Here is a 24,283-nt window from a genome sequence, read left to right as displayed (position 1 = left end):
GAGGCTTCTAAGGCGAGAGGCTTGGTTTTGCCAGTGGGTCTTATTTCCTGAAATAACTCCTGCTTAGATTATTTTATCATAATGTAAACCTTTAAAATCCTCAATTGATTTTTTTTTTTTTTTTAAGAATTTAGGTTACTTTAGCTGTGTGGGATTCTTAAAAGGGAATTATAAATTTGCATTCTAAAATAATCTGAGAAAGAATTCCACAAACTCACTTAAGCAATCACATCAGAGAAGTATATTATAGGAAAGAAGGCAGGGTTTACCCGGAGGTCAACTTTTATCCCTCCGTGTGAATGGAAAAACCATTAGAATAAACAATTACCTGACAGCTCTTAAGAGCAACAATGGAATTCTCTACAATCTCAGAACTCGATAATAGGTCTTCTACCACCACCTCAACTTTGTTTATTTTTGAAAGTCACGATGAGTTCATAAATCTTTTCTATATCATGGTACATCTTTTGACAAAGTGGAGTCTGGGCAATGTTATATGTAACTGGCCATTCTAAATGCTTTCCTCGCGTCATTAACCACTTAGTATGACACTGACCAGATAATTAAGACAGGTTTGTTTAATATTCCAAATGAAGGTCTATATGATTATCCATTAATCAAAAGTAAACTTCAAAACCTGGCTGCTAAAAAAGATTCCCTTCTATAAACCAGTTTACAATGTAATTATTAGTACGTATCTTTCCTGATCTGTGATTTCTTTTTTAAGGCAGGTCAACTGTTTAAAATTTATAAAGATTTATGCTCATTTAACTATTGCCTGTATAAAATTCACTCCTACGTGTGTTATCTTCATAGAGAAAACCCTGATGAACAATTACATAGTGACAGTTTTTCAGTGAAAAGAAAGAAAATATTTTTACGCAAAAATTGTAAAAATAATGAGAATTAACTTCAACAGCCATCTGAAAGCAGAAAGATCGTCTACATTTGCTTTTCATTAATGTCTTGCAGACATACTGGCTGAAAAGCCAACTGAAAAGAACTGCTATTTTCCCTTTTCCTGGGGGAGGCTGCTTTGCTCATTCATTCATTCATTCACCTAATCATTCAGTCATTCCACAAATACATTCTGACACTCTCCTATGTTCTGGGTATATAGTGCTAATGATAGAGAAGCAGTGATGAAGAAATATTCATCTCATCATGGAATAATCTCATTATGGAAGGAGAAATGACACTAAAGAAGTTCACAAAATTAATTACAGAACTTAAACTGACGATGGGCAATTTCTTAGAATGGTGTGGGGAACCATGGAGCCAGAGGCGCAAGACCCAGCAGCATCTCAGTGCCAGGATCAGACTGACCTGAGTGTGACTCCTGGTTTTTACATTTACTGGCTAGCTGACTGGGGCAAGTTACTTCAGGTCTCTGGGCTTCATTTCCTCTTCAGAGCAGGGATAATAACCACATGCTAAGGCTGCTGTAAAAATTCCATGATATGGCAAATAGTGCCTGATACTAGTTCCTTTCTCACTTTCTTACATTAACCATTCTCCGATGCTGTCCAGAACAACCTGATTCTCTGGTGACAGAATGAAATTCCATGTGCCAAAGTCCTTTCACAGACTTTGTCCTGGGTGGCTCAGATGGTTAAGCCTCTGCCTTTGGCTCAGGTCATGATCCCAGAGTCCTGGGATCGAGTCCCTCATTGGGCTCTCTGCTCAGTGGGGAGCCTGCTTCTCCCTCTCCCTTTGCTGGTCTGCCTGCTTGTGCTCTCTCTCTCTCTCTCTCTCTCTGTCTAATAAATAAATAAAATCTTTCAAAAATTCCTTTAAAAAAAATAAAAGAAGTCCTTTTACGGTCTTCTTTGCCTATCCTCTAAAGTTTAACATGTCTCTTAGAGGAGATAATCAATAAATGTTTACAGAACTTCCCACATGACAGGCACCGGAATCCTGGGCTCCATTCTCTGCACCATTTCCAAGCTTCAGAAATTCTGATGTCAACGGTACTTGCTAAGAGACTTGTGTGGTCAAATATACAGTCCACGAAAGGACAAATACTAATGTTCACAACCAAGAATGTTAGCAAAAACCCAGAAAAGACAAGCTCCTTGCAATAATGTGCCCTAGGCCTGAGCCACAACTCAGACCTCAAAAGAGGTTAAGACTAGAACTGTAGGAAAGCCAAGAGAAGGGAAAGAGAAGGACCATCAAAAGTAGCATCTCGCTTGCACCAAGCACTGAACGTGGAACTTTACATTTAGCTCTTCATTTGTTTCTCCCATTTTTCTTTATTACATAAGGACACTGAGACTCAGAGATTATAAGTAGTCCAAGGTCCCCGAGTGGTAGAGCCCAGTGCCTGGCTGTCTCCAAAACTCATGTTCTTTCCACTACAGCAGACTCTATCATATTAACAACCCCATGGTTATTGCTTGTTTCAATTTGCAATGCAGCAATTTAGTCATTTTAAATTAATCCTTGAAAAATCACCAAGAGATTAAAATGCAAATTTCAACAGGGCCGGAGCTCAAGACTGATTCTATGTCAAAAATCACACAAATTGGTCCTACAAAAGTTCAGATTCTCCTTAGAGGAAAAGCTTTCCTGCTTCACTTCATATCTGAGATATGAAAAATAATTTTTTGCCTCTTTCCTCATGAATATCAAAAGTCAACTGCAGGGAGGCAGGCGGGTATAATGAAAACAAAATGCTTTGGTTCCTCACCAACCTGAGTCACTACACCCCACTTCGGTGCAGACCTTGGGCTGGTTACCTGGGTCCCTATCTAGAAAATGGGGCTCACGTCTACCTCTCACAGAGGAGCTGTAAGGATTTAAATGGAGCCATGTATGTTAGGAGTCTGACAGATTGTTTTTATCATTCCCGCTTAGAAACAAACAAGGCCAGCCTTTTACCGATTTGCAAAGGAGGATTTAGGGGACAATGGGTCATACACAGGGAATTGGTTCATTAGTGGCAAAACCAGCAAAGGGAATGCAAATTTTCTTTAATGGTGGGGGCAGTGCTGACAGGAACTGGAGCTGGGGCTATGAAGAAGAGAGTTCTCCGCCCCCCCCAAACTATTTCTAACCTCCGTTGTGGCAGTTCTGAAAATTAAGAAATTATCAGAACTTGCAGGTATCTCATTTTAAGTTCCTAAGGAATTCTCAGTCCTTCAAATTGAAAAAAAAAAAAAAAATTAAAATGATGAAACTAACCTAGGCAATAATTGTTATAACATTATTTATAATAGCAAAACATCAGAAACAATCTAAATGTCTATGAGTAGGTGAGGCATAGTTAAAACCTGTAGGGATTTCTAGTAAAATAGGGTAGATTAAACACACATATTTATCTTTTCTCTGTGATACCGTCCCTCCCCAAGAAGCCCCCAAGGAAAGTCACAGTGAAAGAATTTTAAAAGACATAATTCCCAAAGAAACAGGGAAAAAGATATTATTGAAAGAGAGATGTCAAATTTTTAGAAGCCAGAAAGCAGAAGTTACTAAAGAAAGGGTTCTCAACCTGGGTCATTCACCCTCAGGAGGACATGTGGCAATGTCTGGAGACATTCTGGGTTGTCACAGCTGGGAGGGGGTGTGCTGCCATCCTGTAGTGAGTGGATCCCAGGAATGCTAACATCCCACAACGTAAAAGACAGTCCCACACGACAGAGAATGATCTGCCCCAACAGGTCAACAATGCCAACTGAGGTTGAGAAACTAAAGGAAGACAACTTGGCAGTCCACAAAGGGCGGAACACGAAAGCTGGAATAGAGGCATAGGATACACACTCGAACCCAACTCATATCACGCAACTCCAAAAAGGTTCAGGAAGTGGAGACACCCAGAAGCTTTGAAGGCTGGAGGAAGGGGGCCAATAAAAACAAAACTCTTCTCTCCTAGCTCTCTCTGCTAGTTAGCTGGCCTTCTGATACTCCTCCAGCAGAAGTGTTTACTTTCTAGAGGAACCGAACCAGAAAGGTGTGGGGACACCAGGTATACCTAAGGACAGGGGACAAGGCATGAAGTAAAAAACTGGAGGGGAGGTTGAAAGACTGCATGCTAAATGTTGATATCCCATAACTCGCCACCACATTCAGCTTCCAGGACGATGGTACATGAAGTGTATGATCATTGGCAAAAAAAAAAAACCAAAACCAAAACAAGACGAAAAAATAACTGACTAGTTCCAAAGACAAGATTCTTATACTGACATTTGAGAGCCCCCTACATACACCCCTCTAAGTAACCAGGCCTCTGAGCCATCATCTCCAATAAAGGCCACAAGGTAACAAGCCCCATTCATAAACACAGAGCTTCCACTTAGGTTTTCAGTGCCCTCCATCTTAAATAGGGCAGGACAGGTGCTTAAGGAAAGCCTCTACTATTGTAGATACAGAGTGAAACAAAACAGGAGAAAGGAAACATTTAAGAAGAAAACATGCAGAAAGAACAATTTTTAGGCCTAAGAATGAGTCTCGAAGAGACAAGAAAAAATACTACATTCATGAAACAAGATGCCATTAAAACATAATTTATTAAACAACACCAAAAAGCTCTTAGGTATATAAACAATGATAGCGGAAGAATTTCAAAAGGGTGAAACAATTTGTTGAAGAAAGCAGAGAGAAGACTGAAAAAGAAAGATAGAAAACAGAGAACATTATGGGATCAACATAGGATCCTACCATCAAAGCCCTAGAGAAAAGGGAAAAAATAAAGAATCTTTTCAAAGAAATAAGGTGACACCATTTCCCAGCTATAAAGGACATGAGTTTATAGCCACCAAGATTGGTTGAGCCACCAAGTGCCCAGCATAGCAGATGAAAAGGACAATTTCAGATACCAAAGACATATTAAGGATTCTAAAAAATAAATCAGCAATCAGGATGGCTTATGAGTCAACAGAACTAGGTCTTCAAAATTATGAAGGCAATTTCCAATCCTACGCAGAGGAGAACAGTCATTTTCAGTGATGCAAGGTCTGACCATGTTGCCTCCAACACAATACTTTTTCAGGAAACTACTGGAATGTTTCACCAGAATAAGGGAATAAACAAGAAGATGTGAAATCAAGGAACTCCTATTGGACAAAAAGTTGTACAAGAAAGAAAATGCAATCATAATTGATTGTCTCATTCTGCATGCTCACTGAATTATAAACATTATGGATTTAAAATTTTTTCTAAAGATAGAGGAAAAACGGGGGAAGGAAAACATGTGACTGAGAAGTTATCTTCTGCAGGGAGAGAGGCTCAGAGATGATAAAAGGTCTAAACTCTCAACTTCCACAGGAAAATCAATAGGTGATATTTGAAAAAGAAATACTACGAGCACCTGGGCAGCTCAGTCGTTAAGCATCTGCCTTCGGCTCAGGTCATGATCCCAGGGGCCTGGGATCAAATCCCGCATTGGGCTCCCTGTTCAGCGGGAAGCCTGCTTCTTCTCCCTTTCCCTCTCCCCCTGCTTGTGTTCCCTCTCTCACTGTCTCCCTCTGTCAAATAAAAAAATAAAATCTTAAAAAAAAAAAAAAAGTTAAGATATAGCGATATGTGCATATTAGTTTAAAACATGGAAAGAAATACTCAACTGCTAAAATCTTGAAAGTAGCTGCCTCTGGGAGGTGGAAAGTAAGGAGAAGCTGAAATTTTCATCAACAATTATGTGGTACTATATGATTTTTTTAAAAGCCATTAATATGTACTACTTTCATAAGAATAGTAATACCATTAAATTAAAAATCATTAAAAAGGGATGACGTAAATCAGTATGGACAGGTTTTAGGATACAATTTAAAGTGAGTTGTAAAACAATAGGAACAGTATCACATTTATGTCTAAGGAAATGTCTACAACATACACAGGTACTCACACATATAATACTGTAAATACACAGAGAAAGGTCTAGAAGGACATGCAAACTGGAGGGAGAATGGGACCGGGGTGGGGAAGGGATGACAGTATTTCAGGTCTTTTTTAAAATTTTTTATTTTTTTATAAACATATATTTTTATCCCCAGGGGTACAGGTGTGTGAATCACCAGGTTTGCACACTTCACAGCACTCACCAAAGCACATACCCTCCCCCATGTCCATAACCCCACCCCCTTCTCCCAAACCCCTCCCCCCAGCAACCCTCAGTTTGTTTTGTGAGATGAAGAGTCACTTATGGTTTGTCTCCCTCCCGATCCCATCTTGTTTCATTGATTCTTCTCCTACCCACTTAAGCCCCCATGTTGCATCACCACCTCCTCATATCAGGGAGATCATATGATCGTTGTCTTTCTCTGCTTGACTTATTTCGCTAAGCATGATACGCTCTAGTTCCATCCATGTTGTCGCAAATGGCAAAAAGTGGTGCATATCACTCGGCATCAGGGAAGTATTTCAGTTTTTTCTATACGTACTTGTTATTTAATGTTTTTTACAACAAAGATATTTTGTAATGAATTTTAATGACACCAGTAAACATCCATTATATGTTGTCATTGAAAAAGCACTGATAGAAAGGTATGTATGTACTTGGTATGATCTCCATTGTGTTTTTTAAGATGCAGTTTCTAAATTTCTTTCTTTCTTTTTTTTTTTTTTAAATCAAAAGGACTCTTTTATCTCAAACAAAATATTACCAAGTTCCCAATTTAAGTGGACAGGAATGAACCGGCAATGAATAAAGCCAGAGCAAGGACCCCATGCTCTGGTCAGCCACCATCCATCTCCCCCAGGCCATCCAGGGTCCTACGGCAACCTCACGGCTCTAGGCCACACAGTGTAGAAATACCTATTATCATAAAGAAAAACTTGGAACATGACTTTCTCTGACATATGGAATTACAAGTGGTTTTTCTTTTGCTGTTGTTTAATACATACACACACATGCCTCTTCTACAATTTGGAACACTTTACATAATAATCTGTTCCTTACCATGCCTATATAACCACCCAAACCTCATATACTTATAGCAGCAAGGTGCAGAGATGGTTAAAAAAGCTTCATTAATCTTTTCAAGTTATGGTTCTATATTTATATTTCCTATTTCTTAGGCTGACTTCAATCACTTATATTTTTCTGGAAAATTTTATCTTCTATCAAATTTATTGCATAGTTTTATTTTATTATTCTTTTCAAATATTTGGTTTTTTAAAAGTCTTATTTTTCAGTTCTACTTTAACAATATTTTCTAAGTAAAATTATAATTAAATGCTTCTAGTTTTGGCTTTTTGGTTGCTATTAAATTTCCAGGTTTTTTTCCTAGGATTGTATTTATTTATTTAGAGACACAGCACACACAAGGGGGAAGGAAGAGACAAGAGGAGAGGGAGAGGGGGAATCCCAAGCAGACTCTGCACTGAGTTTTAAGCCTGATATGGGGCTCAAGTCCATGACCCTGAGATCACGACCTGAGCTGAAATCGAATCAGATGCCTAACTGACTGAGTCACCCAGGCACCCCTCATTTTCCAGCTTCTTAAACTGAAAGTCAAGTTCTCACGTTCTTACTTATAATAAAAGCATTAGAAGCTATCAGTTTCCCCCTGAGTATAGTTTTGGCGCATCCCTTAGGTTTTTGTTGTTTAGTATTCTTGTTGTCATTAATATCTAAATAATACACAATTTCAATGTTTTATCCCCTTTGACCCCACCACTATTTCAAGTAGATGGATATTTTTAAAATTTTTATCATTAATTTCTAGTCTTATTTCGTTGCCATGAAGAGACTGGTCTGTCAGACTCTGAGTTTTTCTATTTTAAAATTTTCAGTGTGATCTGATACATAGCCAATTTTATGATTGTTCCATGGCATTTGAAAATAATCCTTCAACAAACAGCCTTTTGCTATTTATCCATGCTTTGCCCCTACTTCTACTCTCCCGGAGGATTTTTCTAATTCTTTTTGGGTTCCTCCATTATCTACTATTTATTGACTGTTAAGTATCAGTAACCATCTCTTTTAAGTTGTGGAAATCCCTCAAATTTTCTGGCTCATGGCAGCTCCTTATGGAATTACACGGACATCCTTCTCCTTAATTTTATAGTTCTTTTGTCATTTCCAAGGAATATTTTGGAGATGAAGGGCAAAATAATGGGCTCAAAGTATAGCATAGTGTGTGAGAGCTCAGTCTCTAAAATCAGAAAGACCAATATCTGAATTCTAATTCTATTACATCTTTGCGGTAGGACCTTGAATATGTTACTTGAGTTCTTGGGGCCTGTTTCCAGATATAAAATAATAATTACCATAGTAACCAGCTAAGCTTGTTAAAAGAGAAAATGCTCACTCATTGAATTCATCATATCACATAGTAGCATTAGCTATTGTGGCTGAAATAGGAACTATGGTCCAAAGTTTTTATTATTTAATGTAAACAAAAAGGAAGCAGTGTTTTCCACCAGAGCCTGATCATAAAGATTATGGATATATCTTACAATCCCAACTAAGATGGTTCTCTAGCAATAACTCAGTAGTCTAACTTCATTAATAACACATGATTACTTGACACTCATAATTTGTCTGACTATAGACAAGTTATAAAAGAATTTCCTTTCTATGAGTCTGTAATGGTTACAAAAAAATATACCACTTACTCCAGTACTTTAAAAAAATAATCAGGTATATACCCCAAAGAATTAAAAGCAGGGACTTGAACAGATGTTTGTACCCCAATTTTCATATCAACATTATTCACAACAGCCAAAGTGTAGAAACAATTCATGTGTCCATCAGTGGATAAACAAAATGGAGTATATTGTATGCACACAACAGAATATTACTTCATCTTAAAGAGGAAATTCTGACATGTGCTATAACATGGGATGAACAAAGGCATGATGCTAAATTAAATAAGCAAGACACAGAAGGACAAATATTGTATGGCTGTACTTAGAGTAGGTACCTAATCAAATTTATAGAGAGAGTCCCGGAAAGAACAGCAGTTGTCAGGGGATGGGAGAAGGGGACATACAGGGAGCTGTTTTTTAACAGGTAACAGAGTTTCCGTTGGGAAAGATGAGAAAGTCCTGCAGATGAATGCTGATGATGATTGCACAACTACGTGAATATATTTACACCAATGAAATGTGCATTTAAAGACGGTTAAAATGGTGGGGCGCCTGGATGGCTCAGTCTGTTAAGCGAATGCTTTCGGCTTGGGTCATGATCCCAGGGTCCTGGGATCGAGCCCCACATCGGACTCCCTGCTCAGCAGGGAGTCTGCTTCTCCCTCTGCCTACTGCTCTGCCTACTTGTACTCTCTATCTGTCAAATAAATAAATAATTAAAAAAAAAAAAGACGGTTAAAATGGTAAATTCGATGTTATATATATTTTGCCACAATTTTAAAAAAGTAAACAGGGCCTCCATGGTGCTGAATCTATATTTAATTCTGCATAGCACTACTTATATTCTGAGTAAAACATCTTAAAAATATGTCTTTTTTTTTTTTAAGATCTTATTTATTTATTTGACAGAGATCACAAGCAGGCAGAGAGGAAGGCAGAGAGAGAAAGGAGGAAGCAGGCTTCCCGTCGAGCAGAGAGCCCAATGTGGGGCTCGATCCCAGAACCCTGGGATCATGACCAGAGCCGAAGGCAGAGGCTTTAACCCACTGTCTTTAACCCATATCTGTCTTAAGGCCAGATATGCAATTCAGCTTGTTCAGAAGCCAAACCTTACCCTCTGCTCCCTCAGACTCATGCTCCTTACTCTTAAATCTTTGGGGAGGAGAGTGCAGTCCTCACACTTATACCCCAAAATACTTTCTTTTACGCTCTTCAAAGTAGATATAGAAATGCAGTGTAATTCCTTGAGTAAATCTAACCTAATAAATCTTTATAGGGAAGTTCTTTACATAGAAACATTTTATTTACAACAGCAAAAACTAAAAACCACCTAAATGCACAACAGTGAAGGGAGAGCTAAGTCAACTACACAGCAAATGTTACTATTACACAGCCAACAAACAGGATTCTATGAATGAGATGGAAAAATGCATGTGTGATCAGTGATTTCAACTATGTAAAAAAATACATTTTAAAGAGACTAACATGAGACATCAACATGTTAATAGGTGATTACCTTTGAGAAGTAATGATCCTTCTTTATCTTTAGAGTTTCTCTGCTTTTCAAAGATTCCCTATTTGTTTTTGCTTTTGCAATGCATTATTTTTACTATGGGAAAATACATCCTTTTATTTTCTTTTAAAAGTAAATAAAGACAAAGAAGAATAAAAATTTAATCCCCCCCCCCCCCACCGCCCCCAGCAAGTACTCACATTCTCAGGTATGCTGGGAAGTTCTCTAGTGTCAGGCACAGTAAAATAAGAATGCTGGAAAAGAAAAGCAAATGTTATTTACTTTTGCAAAAATATGCAACAAGCATGTTATTCAGAAATCAGGTAAATGATCTGAAGGTAGTTCCTCACTCAGATGAGGAAACAGAGTTTCACTCACAGGAAATGACTACAGAATATTTTCTTTGGCTAATGCTGGGTTACAGCCAGACACATTAAATCACCAGTTCGGTAGACGGAATTCTTTTCTATGAGAGATGAACTTCTTTGGGAGATATAAATGAACAGCTCAAAGAGGTTAAAGGCTAAATTCCCCTACAATGTTTGCACACTTCTGAACACATGAAAGCTGCAGGCTTCATAATTTATTGTTCAATGAGGCAAGTGGCCTCGAGGGACCAAGTATCACTAGGTTCCCTCAGCAGTGGTCTTACCAACCAAACCTGCCATTTCATTTTAGCATCTGAGATTATATCCATACAAGCTGCAGGCAATATCTGCCCCAAAGGCCCAGGTGATGTTAAGGACAGCTCCAGCTGAAGGACTGCTGCACCGAGACCATTACAGATGGTTAAGAGTGGAGAATTCTGCCCCTAAGCATGCTCTGAAAAGAAGCCTCCTGACTTCCAACGTCATCTCCAGTGAAGAGAACAGGAGACTCAGTGGAGCTGAAAACTTGACCTGTTCAAAGAACTTTCAAGGAGGCATCCCCATGTAAGTAACGAGCATATGTCCTGGAGTTAAATGACAACAGGCTGGACTGATGACACCTCCTCGGAGCTCCTGAAGACTCGGAGGACAATGGCAAGCGGGAGTGAAGAGTCTGGTGCTGGCCAATTAAAGATGGGATTGTGCAAAGGGCAGGAAAGGTCGCAGCAGAGAAGGTCAGCTTAGCTGTGGCCTAAGTTCAAACCTGGACCCCCAAGTGACATTTCAGGAAGTCCCTCCTCCCCTCCGTTCTTAGATAATTGCAAAATAAGTAGGTCTCAAGAAGAATGAGTTGTATAGACTTCCTGAAATGAAAAGCTGGGGACACCTGCGGTAATGACAATAACAACGATAGTGTAGGCTACTTGCCTAATATTCAACAGATACCGCCCTTCTAATGGAAGGCTTTATGCCAGGTATCTGTATCAGTATTATCTTTAATTTCCCTAACAAATTTTAGGATACATATTATCTCCATCTTACAAATGGATAAATTAAGACTTAAGATGCTGAGGTCACAGGAACTGAAGGTGACAGGAACTGAAAGCAGGTTCTGTAGAACTACAGCTATGCTCTTCCCACTGTAACAGATTGCTATACCTACGCTTTTTATGAACAAGCTATAGTTAAAGCCACGTCAACTGAAATAAACTAAAAAGTAAGAACAAAAAAAAAAAATTATGAAAAGACCACTTTAAAAAAAAACACAAAAAAACACAATCCTCTGCAAAGCATCATTCCAAAAAGCTGTGGGTCTGTGCCCAATGTCACCCATGAAATATTACAGCAGAGATTATGTGGCATGAAAACTGGTTACCAACCCATTCAATTCAACAATGGCGATTAAAATAGCAAAAGTAAAATACAAGGTTAAATGTGATGCCATGAGATACCAACTGCTATATGAAATGGCTAGAAGGGAGTCCCAGGAAATGTTCGGTAATGGACATCCATGGGTGACAGAGTGACAACGTAATGGCTGGGACAGTGAGGAAGAAAACACAAGGATCAGAGTTACCACTTCCTAGCTACGTGATCTCGGGTAACCTCACTTAACAGCTCAGAGGCTCAGTTTTTGAAATTGTAAATGAGAATCATAAATATCTACCTCAAAACTGTTATAAAGAATAATATTACATACATGAAGTGCCTAACATGCACTTTTAATAGAATCTTTTAATTGAAAATTAAATCTTTTAATAGAAATTATTTTTTAATAATAGAAAATTATTATTTTAATAATAATCTTTTGATAGAAAATCTTTTAATAGAAAATTATTATTATTGCTCGGCTCCTAGTTTACACATTTCCGTTTTTCTCAATCACCTACATCAGACATACAGACATATTCTGTTCTGAAGACACGAAGTCAAGGACTGCCATCTTTCCACATTTCAGGCTTTATAAACTAGATGAGACTCAGCCTTCAAAATCAGAAATGCAACATGGAGAGAATTCCTCTCAAATTGGAAAGAAACAAATATCTGCCTTTACAGATGCAATGGGTTGTAAATAGTGAGGCATCACAATTCCAAAACCAAGTCGTCCCCAGGCTGTCCTTTGAGATTCTGTCTTGCTCCATCACCCATGAAATGCTGGGACCAGAGGAGGTCAGAAACATTCCTAGGAACCACTGGCACGAAACAGCTGCACCTCCTCCCCCCAACAGTTTCTCCTCCTGCCCCTGGGATGGCTTGTCCTTGAGGCCTGGCAGCCACTCAGGGGAAGGAGTGGCCCTTCCTCCCCAGCAGCTGGTGACCCAGCCAGGCTGCTCCGCAGCTACCTGTCGGATGTCATTACAGGCTGAAGCAGAGAGATCAAGCTGATTTAGGAAAAGGGACAGAGACAAAGGCAAGGTTGTTTAGTTATCTGGCCATGACCCGGGCAGGTTTAAAGTTCATTTCTTCATCTAGGCAGTCTTCCCTATGAGCAGATCTCCAACAAGAATCTTTTCCGACCTAGGCTCTATTGAAATGAGCAAAAACCTCTACCAGTTCCTTCTTTGTCCCCTTTCTTTCAACACTCATGGCCTAGCGGAAAGAACACAGGCTGGGAAGTTAGCCCTGGGTTTGAAAACCCCAAGCTTCTCACTTATTAGCCACATAGCTTCGGGTGAACAAGTACCTTTTCCTCTCTCAGCCTCTTCTGTAAGACGAGAACACTACTATCTGTTTTGTAGAGTTCTTTTGAGCGTTAGGGGATGCATACTTGGCAGAAATTAAGAACTCAATAAATAAAAGATCTATTATTAGTTATTAGTAGTAATACTGCTTTCAATTTGCTCATCATAAAAAAAAATGCTGTAAGATATGTTCATTTTCTATGTGGCTAAATACCAAGATACTAATCACTAAATATCAACACTGTACCTGGTTCTAGTGAAATGAAAGACAAAACTTGCTATTATTTTAAAAATCTATCCATCCATCCTTCCATCTATCTAACCAACCAACCATCTCTCTCTCTCTCTCTATCTATCAAAAAGCAGACTGCCACATTCAACACTTCATTTGGATGTGTCTAGAGTCTTGGAAGCTTGACTGCCCTACGTTCTCCTACGACTAGACCTTGAGAGCTTGTCTGCAGGTTCTAGCTGGGGAGCACAGCTACTCACATACCCTTGACTGAAAAACAGTCCTCCTCTGTCGGAGAAGGTTGTCCTCTTTGACCGAGCACATAGCTTCAGGAGGGACAGACACAGAGTGGTGAGGGAGGAAGGAGACACCTGCCTAGGGAGCCAGATCAGCCAGAACAACGGGGTGACAAATGTCACAGACTGCCCTCACATCCAGTAAAACTTTTTAAACATTCAGGGGGAGCCTGGCTGGCTCAGTGGGTTAAGCATCTGACTCTTGGTCTCAGGGTCTTGAGACCAAGCCCTCACTGGGCTCCATGCTGACTATGGAGTCTGCTTGAGATTCTCTCTCTCTGTCCCCACCCTTGGCCCTCCCTACACCCTGCACTTGTGCAGTCTCTCTCTCAAATAAAATCCTTTTTATTTTTTAAGATTGTATTTATTTGACAGAGAGTGATCACAAGCAGGCAGAGAGGCAGGCAGAGAAGGGGGGGGAGCAGGCTCCCCGGGATGCGGGACTCGATCCCAGGACCCTGAGATCATGACCTGAGCCAAAGGCAGAGGCTTAACCCACTGAGCCACCCAGGCGCCCAAAAGAAAAAAAAAAAAAATCTTAAAAAAAAAAAAAGGCAACTTTTAAAACATTCAGATCCCACAACATGGGGAAAACAGCCCCTGGTAATCAAGAGCTGGCCCAAGGGTATCCACCTGAGAATTCTGATGAAGGTGGCGACAAGGGCTTGACCTAGAGAATTAGAGAATTCCAGGAACCCGAAATATGAAAAAGATCCCCTACACCTCTTTTGATGCCTTATCCCGTCAATGAGGAACTCAAGGTCCACAGGGTTAAAGGTTTTAATTAAGATCACTCAGGTCACTGACAAAACTACAGCTAGGACTGAAGCTTCACAGTCACAGGATTTTCCACTCAGCATACTATATATCACATAGCATGTATGTCTAAAGAAACAATTATTACTACAGACCAGGATCTATGCTAGGCTCTCCCCATCCCTGTCCTTGAGGGATGTACAGCCCAGTGGCCAAGAGAGGAAAACAGATGTGGTATGACTAAGCACTGCAAAGTGTACAAGATGCTTGGGGCAAAGAAGAAAACCTTGACTAAGCCTTGGGGAAGGGGGTCAAGGGGAGGATTTCTCTGGAAATAAATCCAAGGTGAGTTCTGAAGGATGAATGTAGGCCGGCTTGGTAAAGAGGAGAGAGGTGGTGTTGAAGGTTCGGGGTAACAGGATGGGCAAAGAGGCACGCACAGCAGTGCTGGGGGGGTAAAACAGGAGGCAGGGAGCCCAGAATGGGGGCAGATGGGGCAGGTAGGGGCCATTCCAAGCCAAGCACCTGCCATCTAGGAGATGCTTGTGATGGGATGGCAACCAGGAAGAAGGGAGCCTGGGGACGTTTGGGACCCATTCCTTATGGAATCCCAGAGAAAGGAAGAAATTGAACTCCCTGGCCTGTCTTGAGTCCAGAGGTTTCAGAGTATTCAGAGGGAGGGCTGGGGAAGGTGCAGACAACAAAAGACAATCTTGTTCCGCTAACTCTGCCTCCTTGCTAATAATGAAATGGTTTCTTGGTGATCGCTAATTTTCTGCCCCCACTTACCACGCTGAGATGAACAGACACTCCTGGGTCGGGAATGGGAAGTTTGTGCAGAGTTTCAAGAAGCTCATTCCACTGATTCTCCTGAAAGAAATAAAAGGCCTAAGTAACAAAAGCCAGGCTGAGCCCTTCCGTGAGAGGCCTGCAGGGAGGTCTGGGCACACGGTAAGCCGGAGGCCCCCATGACTGAGGGGGCTGGGGAGGTGCTGGCCCCCGTACAGAAATAGGCTTGATATTCAAGCAGGGTTGGACAAAAGACACTGCTTATGGCTCAATATAAAAGCCAACTAGATCCTCCCACACCAAGTCTGACATTTTCTACGGAGTGAGACACCTACCATGACCGCCTTTTATGGCTCATATACCATAAGCTCTCAGCAAACCTATCCTCTCAACTCCATAGCAACAACTTTTAAATGCAAGCAGGCCTAGCTCACGGGGCGGGGGCGGTTGGGAGAAATAAGGATCACACTATAGATCTTGTCTTCATCATCATTACCCTCAATTAATTTTATTGAGTGTTCACTGGATACACACAGCAGCATCCAATTATGGAAAGTTAAAATGAACTACACGCAACAGTATGCAATACAGTATGGTGGCTGTGCATTTTAATTAGTGAAACGGAGCCACAGAATGAAATACAAAGCAGTACAAACTATTCGATTGAAAACAGATTCACTTTTAAAATGCTCAAAAGAACGCTGCTTACAGAATTATGCAAAAGCCATTTCTCCCACCCTGCGGAATGGTCTGTGCTAACAGGACAGCATTGAGCTTCCATGGGTTTCCATTTGTTATCTGTCTGATCCTCACAACTACCCCACTTCACAGATTGAAAACTGAGGCTCCAAAGGGTGCAACAACTTGGCTCAGATCAGCCAGTTAGTAAGTTGCACAGCCAGAAGCTACATGTGGGTTCGCTGTGTTCAAGCCCAGAGAACTCTCCACTGCTCCACAACAGTTGCGGGTAGTGGATTTAAAAGAAAGGCAAAAAAAGTCAATGAGCCCAGATTAAAAACCTGCTTCAGTCTGAACTCTCATCATTCGCTCTTCTGACAGGGAAATGAACGTGTGTGCATGTGCACACGTTTAATTTTGCTACACAATTACAGGAAGCAATTCTGTATTTCCCGAACTACTTAAAAGTGAGTTGCTGACATTACGTTCCATCATCCATAAGTACAAAGGACCATCTCCAGTACAACCCACAACTAATCATCAAAAAATCTGGAAATTAACATTGACAGAACATTACCATCAAATCCTCAGATCCCTTCAAGTTTTATCCACTGTGCCCATAATGTCCTTGGAGAGCAAAACCATCCAGGCTCAGAAGCGCATGTTGCCTTTAGTTACGATTCTCTGGTCTTCATCAGTCTGGAAAAGGTCCCGAGTCTTTCCCAGATTTGTAGGCACTTGACAGTGAGACCAGCCATTTTGTTGAATAATTCCCAATTGTCTGATGTCTTCTATTGATTCAGACTTCAATTCTTTCCACTACTCGTGATGTTCACTTTGATCATTTGATTAATTCTTCTGAAGTCTCTACAGGGAAGGTACTCATTCTCCCGTTGTGTTTAGCAAGCATTTTGTGGAGTGATACTTTATGTAAACATCCCCTTCCTCAACAAAACTTTGAACTTATTTATGTATTTATATTGGTAAGCATATATGGTTTCCTGTTTTATTCAATGATTATAAATCTTTGCTATCATTATTTGTTTTAATGCTCAAATTGTCCCAGATTGGACCAGTGGGAACCCCTTATCCATTTCAAGCTCACTTCTGTGTCTTTCTGACATGTCCCTGACATGCTTTGAGCACTTCTTCTGAGCATTTTTTGACACAAAAAGATATTGCAGGCTCATTTTATACTTTCCCTGCAATGGCCTTAGAATTAGACATTTCTTCAGAGAGCCCCGGCTCCTTTTAATGGAGAATGTTATTTAGAAACCACAATGTGCGTACTAGGTACATTCATTGCTACGTGGGTATGGCTAACCCCAGACTCTTTTAGTGGTTAGAACCAGAAAACATACTATGCACACAGAGACCCACAATATATGCATTTTTATTGATTTCTATATCACATATTTGGAAAGTCACCAGGTCATACTGATGGCTCTAATTCCAATCCAATATAGGAATCCTTCTAGTTTCCTACCTTTTCATATTTGTAACTAAATTCTATAGAAATGACAATCAATCCTATTTTCTTAATATATTTATTTATTTGTATGTAACCAATCTTTTATTGGTTACATACCAATAGGGCCCCTATCCACTCAGGGGCCCTCCTTGTCCTGCCTGAGAACAGATATTCAATGCCAGGCTGCTACAGTCCACTCCTCTCCAACAAGAATGCCCTTTCTACCCTAGGATCCAACACCCCAGTGCTGGACCGCTGCTTCCCCCTCTCCCTTGTGGATCCTTCTAGGTCCTCCTAGGGTTCAGATATTTGCTGCCAAGCCACTGCCACTACTACTGCACGCACATGAACGACCACTTCGTCCTCTTGGGCTCTGACACCCTCAGCCAGTCTGCTCTCCAGCTCGGATGCCCTCTTCAACCCCTGCCAACTCTTTCATAGGGATGCCCTCAATGCCCGATCCAGGGTCTGATAACCGTGGTAGATCAATGACCCAAACAGACACCCCTATCCTGTGTCTTAGGCTCCAACACTCCACTCTGAGCTGTCATGGTCACTATCCACCCCCAAGCCTGTCATGGTCACTATCCACCCCAGTTGAAGCCTACCATGCCCAAAGACTTTTGGACTTGGGGAGGGGATTCTGTTTAATAAAAGCTTTTATATAAACAACAGAAAAATAAAAACAGAGCTTTTATTGTTCTAATCTAATGACTCACACCTTGCCAACAAGTAAGCCAATTGTAGACAGATTTCCTATCATTAGTGTCATAATTCCTTTAACCAGAAAAAAATTTAATAGAAAGAGTACTGGGGACAGTGGAAACAGACTCCACTAAAACACATCACTGATTACAACTCAACACTTCAAGAGGCAGGGTCCTTCCTGGGGCAATGGCCCAGAGGACTGATACACCAATTTCCCAGGGCAATAATCCTAATTCCCCTACGCACTGGGTGTACAAACCCAACCTTTTCTATACCACAAGACAAGTGTTTAAAAGTCTAATGTGTTTTGACTGGAGCATTAATATGGAAGAAAAAAATATGTGAGCCAATCTCCAATTCCAAGACTGTTAAGAGCCTACATGTGATACAATTCTATTTACTAAAGGTATCTTTCAAATTGAGTGAAAACCTGAATGTTTGACTAAAGTGAATTGTGAACATCAATCGATGAACAGACCCAAGGTAGCCTCTGAATTCATTCATCAAAGAATAAATCAGTTCAAAGAATAAATCACCTCCTTCATGACACAATTCCCTTATATCTAAGCATCCTTTCAGAGTGAGTGTAGTGACCTAGGGAGCCATTTCTATTAGTTATTCCTTCCATTTACTGTGGCCTCTGGAATACACTGCTAGTGAGTAAATCTTACTTGAAGGAAAGATGTCTCCATTATACACACATTTTCCACTTTTTCTCCAAAGCAGCATTTCCTCAAGTATGTTCTAGGAAACATTAGTATCTCAGAATTTTAATATTTGTCGTGGAATAAAAAGGGCTTGGGACCAAATAAGATGGTAAGCACTAAGGAACACACATTTCCCCACGGCAGGACCTTCTCAGCGCCACCAGGAAAAGAATCTTAAGGAGACAAAAACGAAATACAGCTTTCCCTCTCTCCAAACCCAAGGTTACTGAACTATACCCCCCCCTTTTTTTTAATGGACCTAATGTTCTGTAGAAAGTATGAGGACAAAAAAACCTCTGTAACATTTAATAATAATGTATCATCAATTAAAGATCTTAGGCCATTTACAAAAAGGAAAATTTAATAAGTTAGATATAGGGACAAATATTCAACTCATTAGCAATCAAAGAAATGTAATTAAAACAATGAGACTATTCACTTGTCAAATAAACAACAGATTCAACAAATGATACTGGTGAGAGCATGGTCAGCCAAGCGCTCCCATATATTCCTAGGGAAGGGCGTCTTTTAAGAAAACAGTACAATTCTTTTGGAAATCAGTTTGGCAAATTCTTTTAAATATTTATGTCCACTGCCCTAAAAAATGGCCCCTCTGAGATTTTCCTCTTAAGGAAATAATCCAAAATGAAGAAGATGTTTTATGTTCAATGATGCTAATAGCTACATTTAAACAGTGCGCCCGCCCCCCCCCAAACCCCCCCCCCAAAAAAAAATACCCCACCAGGTGTTCCTTGGTGGCACAGTCGGTTAAGTGCCCGACTCTTGATTTCAGCTTGGGTCATGGTCTCTGGGCTGTGAGACTAAGCCTTGCATCCGGGTTGGGCTCCACACTTGGTGGGGAGTCTGCTTCTCTCCCCTTCTCTCTCCCTCTGGCCCTCCCCCCTCTGTGCATGCATCCGTGTGCACGTGCTCTCTAACATAAATAAATACACTTAAAACAAAACAAAACAAAACAAAAAACCTCCAACAACAGGGAAATGTTTCTAAGGTCCGTAATAAAATGCTATGCACCCATGAAAAATATTCAGTCTTTTTACTAGCCTGGAGGAAATGCTTCTGTTACCACAGCACGTGAAAAATCTGAGCTATGAAAGTCTAAATACAGCTCCAGTAGACTTCTGACATCCATGGGAGACACTTCCACATATCATTTCTTCCGAAGTAGAAGAAAGTAGAGCTAACTTTTTAAAGAATTTTCCAAAACCTTAAAAAAATTACCGGAAGTGCACAATAAAGCCTTACTGGAAGGGGAACTTGGCACAGGTGGCCAGGTCTCTTGCCAGTTAAGTGTTTTACACACAAATCGAGCTTTGCGGCATGACGTGAGCAGTTCAAATTCGTGCCTCAGCAAAATTATAATTTAATAAATGTCATGAACTTCCAGGGCTGCTTGGGAGTATCAGCTATCATCTATCAGAAGATTAACTCTGAATGCTAAGGGTCTATCTATTATTCCTTTAACTCAAAAAGCAAAGGAAGAAAACACACCAAAATTCTAGCGATTGTTATTTTCAGGTAGGAAGGGGGAACACATCAGGAGTGATTTTTCTCTTCTTCTCTATTTCCAAATTCCCCAGACTTTCTATAATGGGCATGCACTACTTTTTGGTAAACCTTCTGGTGAAATATAAGGCACGTATTATTTTAATAAACAAAGTTGAAGTTACTTGCTAAAAAGAAAAATACAAGGTAAATACCTGGCCTTTTGTTGTATAATCCGCCAAGATGTTAAGCAGCTTATAAAATACTTCGAACCAGGGAAGATAGCTGGGGAAAGAAGAGGAGAAACATGACATATTAGTATGCAGGTCAAAAACTTGAACCAGGAGCTGATTCAAGACTGGTACATTTCAGTTTTTCCTCTACATCCTAAAGAGTCTTCCTGTTATAGGCTGCTGAAAACACAGACTGGTAGAATGCTAATTATTTCTGGGATTTTAAAAAATTGCTTGTGTAAGGTGGAGGATTGAATGTCCATTATAAATTATTCCCATGCCTCAGAGCTAGAACAGGCTCATAGAGAAGAAATTCAAAGCAGACTCTGCAATCAGGAACCATCTCTGCATCGCCCTCCAGGCCTCTCCCACCACACCCACCCTTTCCAGGAAGCTTCTGTGCAAGTTCCGCATGATTGGACACACACAGCCACGCACTCATACATACAACACTTCCCCTGCTGCTGCCTGCAAGGTGTCCCAAAGGCCCCATGAGCCTGAAACCAATCATACTGTGGCATCAAACCAAACTTCCTATCCGTACCGCACCCCCTCTAGACTGACTTCGGGACAAGCTCTCTCTGTCCCCACTGCCCCCTACTGGGTCCTGACCATGGTGCCCCTTCACTCTGAGGACAGTCTTGTCCTGACCTCACTCTACCCTCCATGGGGCTTCAAGAATATTCTTTCTGAAATGCACAACTAAGTGGCCCACGGACCCAGTTCCTGCAGTGGTGCCATCACCAGTGGACTCTGAAGACGGCGGTGGAGGCTCTTCGTTGTCAATCCCTGACTGGCTACCCGCTCTACTTCCCCACGTGCACTCTCCTCTCACGGCAGCCTCTTTCCGAGAATGGCCAGGCATCCTCAAGCCTGCCCGAGCTTTCATACACTGGGCCCTTTTCTCCCTCTGACCTTCATGGTCCAGGCGAGCTGATTTCCACGTATCCTCCTTACGGTCCCCCGCACGCTCCCCATCCCCACCCCTCATGCCCTAATTCCCTCTTCTCTGTGCTGCCCGGGTCACATGCATACTCGCGTTATAACATTCCACACACCACGTGGCACTCAATGGTGTGTCTGTTCTGCTAACAGACCGTGCACCGAGAAGGAAGGATCTCATCTTTCTTCACTCTGTCTTCCAGGGGCCAAGCAAGGAGCCCAGCACACCACTGGTGCTCAGCGTTGACGGAGCAAACACAACTCAACAAAGGCTGAGAGCAAAGGCATGTTAAGGTTACAGAATTGTTGCTGAACTATCTCCCACCCCCAACCCCCTCCGCCCAGAAGTTCTGTCCCATAATGTAAATGGCTTTATTCTCCAGTAAGAAACTTTTCCAAAGTGACAAGTGGTCAGACGAGGAGGCTGTCGCACCAAACCCCTGCTGTCCCGCTCGCATCTGCCCTGCTGCGCTCACAGGGTCCACTCCTGGGAGAGCTGGACGGGCAGCGGAGCGCTGATCCCACCGGGCGGGGGGAGCTCAGCACTCGGCCCTGACTCCCAGCTGTACTGCCGAGGGTAACAGATGAAGTGAGAGGCAATCCAGAGGACAGATAAAGTGCACAGTTCTCCATCAGGAACGACCGTCTGAAGCCAGCACATGCTACTGTAAAATTTAAGTAGCTTATCAAAATATACTGATAAGCAACTTAACTTTTCACTTCTATGACAGTATTATCACTTATGTTAATATGTTTCAATCAGCCCTGGCAGCTGCATATTGACTATTACACAGCAAATGCCTGCTGCCACTTTCCACAGCATTTACTTTGGCAGAGCAATGTAAACATTCAAGAGGGATTAGGGAGGAGATAAGTTTCTCCCTTCCTATTCTGCTAAATAAACCTCGGCTGAGTTAAAAGCCATTATAGTGGGAACAATAAATCCCCTCAGACGAAAACTCTTGCCCAGATTAGAGGACTCTTAGTAAACAAATTCAACCAAGGATTACAAATCCCTCCCCCTCCCAATACCCAAAAGAAAAAATACCACTAGTTAAATCCAGCGACTCAAAGTCAGGAAAGGGGGGGGGGGGCAGAGGCAGGGAAGGGGAGCGGGGGGGAAGTTGAGAAAATATTTTCTTGCAAGGAAATCCCGGCCTGAAGGAAATGAGAGAAAAGCTGAAGTCATTTCAGGAATCCTAGATGAGGAGCTGTGGGGCAGGCCGGATTCTCTGGTAATTCGGGACTATGGGATACATGGATGTCGTTTCTGCCATGACGTCATACTGGCCCACCAGCTCGGGCCCTAAGCCCAAGTCTCCCATGGGGTAGCCAGGGGGTAGAGGGAAGGTGGCCTGGTAGGGCCGCCCAGCTCACAGCAGGGCGCACAGCTTCTCACCCGCGGCCTCACCCTCACCAAATCGATTCTTTTTGGCTCCACGAAGCAGAACCCTCAGCCACGGGAGGCTTCGCAGTTACCCTGGAGATCAGCTATTCCTTTCTCCCTGTGGCCTGACCGGACGCAACTGTTCCCCACATGTTGTCCCCTGTGCACTGACAGATGAATATCCAGGGATGGCAGCGTTAAGGTCTTGAAACCAAAACCCAGCTGTCTTCTTCTTCAAAGGATCCCTCTTTTTCCCTGTTGGGAGGCCAGGGTTCACAGCTGAACCTTATCCAGTGGCGTTTCCTGTACCGCTTCATTAGTGCTGGCACAAGGGCTCTGCCCGCCTGCGGGGCTGCAGGTGAGGCCGGGGAGCCTTCCACTCCATTCTGCGCGTGTCTGTCATCATGCAGCAAACACTACTTCCTGGGCCAGAGACAGGATACAAACACTCCATTACCCTGCTTGTCCCTGGACATCTACAGGGGTCGCAAACGTCTCTGGGCCTGCTCTACTTGCCTCCGTGCGAGCACCACCGTGCAGTGGGCTCAGTCCGAGGCTCGGGCCCCAATGACAAACAACAGAGGGTCCCTGCCTTCAGGAGGGCCATGGTCCTGGTGGGGAAAAGAGACATGGACGGTGAAATAGTTTGTGTGAGGGGGAGCTGGAACTCTTTTCCAAGGGTCTGGTTTAGCTCAGGATTTGGATCAAGTTGTAAAATTACCATGGCCAATCAGCAGAGCCTTCCTTGATGGGGGGAAAAGCCAAGGTGGGACAAGCCTGCTTCCCAGGCACTGGCCACGATCCACACATCTCTCACCAAAGTGTGTCTCGGATAACTCTGTCCCAGGCTCTGCCATCAGTCCCTGGCCTAAGAGTCAAATGGAGAACGCTTTTGTTTTGTGTGAGGCAATACAGAGTCTTAAACTTGAGAAGAACTCAGGCAGCATCTGTGGATTCCTACACACATGGCTGCACTGCTACGGGCTGTCACAGGCCCTTGTAAGATGTGCCGGGCAGGCTCGAGACATAATACTTAAGAGTCAAACAGCTCATGGAAAAAAATCACCTGTAAAAGGCCCTTCGGTTGCCCCCCACATAGAGCAGATGTGGTTTTAGAGACACAGAGTAGCTGGCCTGAGTTTGCGGGGGCCCATACTGAATGAAAACTGTCTATGCTCCAATCTGTCAGCTTACTGAGCTGCTTACCCTCCAGCTGAACTCAGGAACTGAGTCCGACTGAGGACAGATGACTTACATTTCTAATCTCGCTCCACTGAGTGGACTGTCAGGATAATCATTCCCACTGTTTTGTGTATACACGCATGTGTGTAAGTGACCTTGTACGAGTGTACATGTGATAGGATCCCACTCCAGTGTTGTAAGTACTTAGATAGAAAACCATTACAAATTTTAAAAAGCTCTCCCACATCTCTTGCTAATAGTTGAGTTCAAAGCCATCAGATGAGCCCAAGCAAGACAGGGGTGTGTGT

At 42.0% G+C, this 24,283-nt stretch overlaps 1 protein-coding gene across 8 annotated transcripts in view; it reads right to left on the bottom strand.

Moving 5' to 3' along the window:
* The window catches only part of DENND1A (DENN domain containing 1A), a 496,023-nt gene that overhangs the window by 243,401 nt on the left and 228,339 nt on the right, over nucleotides 1-24,283 (bottom strand). For all 8 annotated transcript variants that reach the window (XM_059142351.1, XM_059142348.1, XM_059142354.1 and 5 more), the window contains 3 exons: nucleotides 20,447-20,516; nucleotides 15,165-15,245; nucleotides 10,243-10,296 (listed from right to left, as the gene is read on the bottom strand). In XM_059142351.1, the coding sequence (XP_058998334.1) occupies nucleotides 10,243-10,296; nucleotides 15,165-15,245; nucleotides 20,447-20,516 (205 nt within the window). The remainder of the gene's footprint in view (nucleotides 1-10,242; nucleotides 10,297-15,164; nucleotides 15,246-20,446; nucleotides 20,517-24,283) is intronic.

Source organism: Mustela lutreola, chromosome 12 (genome assembly GCF_030435805.1).
Source record: "Mustela lutreola isolate mMusLut2 chromosome 12, mMusLut2.pri, whole genome shotgun sequence".
In the NCBI taxonomy this organism is placed as follows: domain Eukaryota; kingdom Metazoa; phylum Chordata; class Mammalia; order Carnivora; family Mustelidae; genus Mustela; species Mustela lutreola.
The sequence above is the reverse complement of the archived record's forward strand: the minus strand, read 5'-3'. Positions and strand labels throughout refer to the sequence as shown.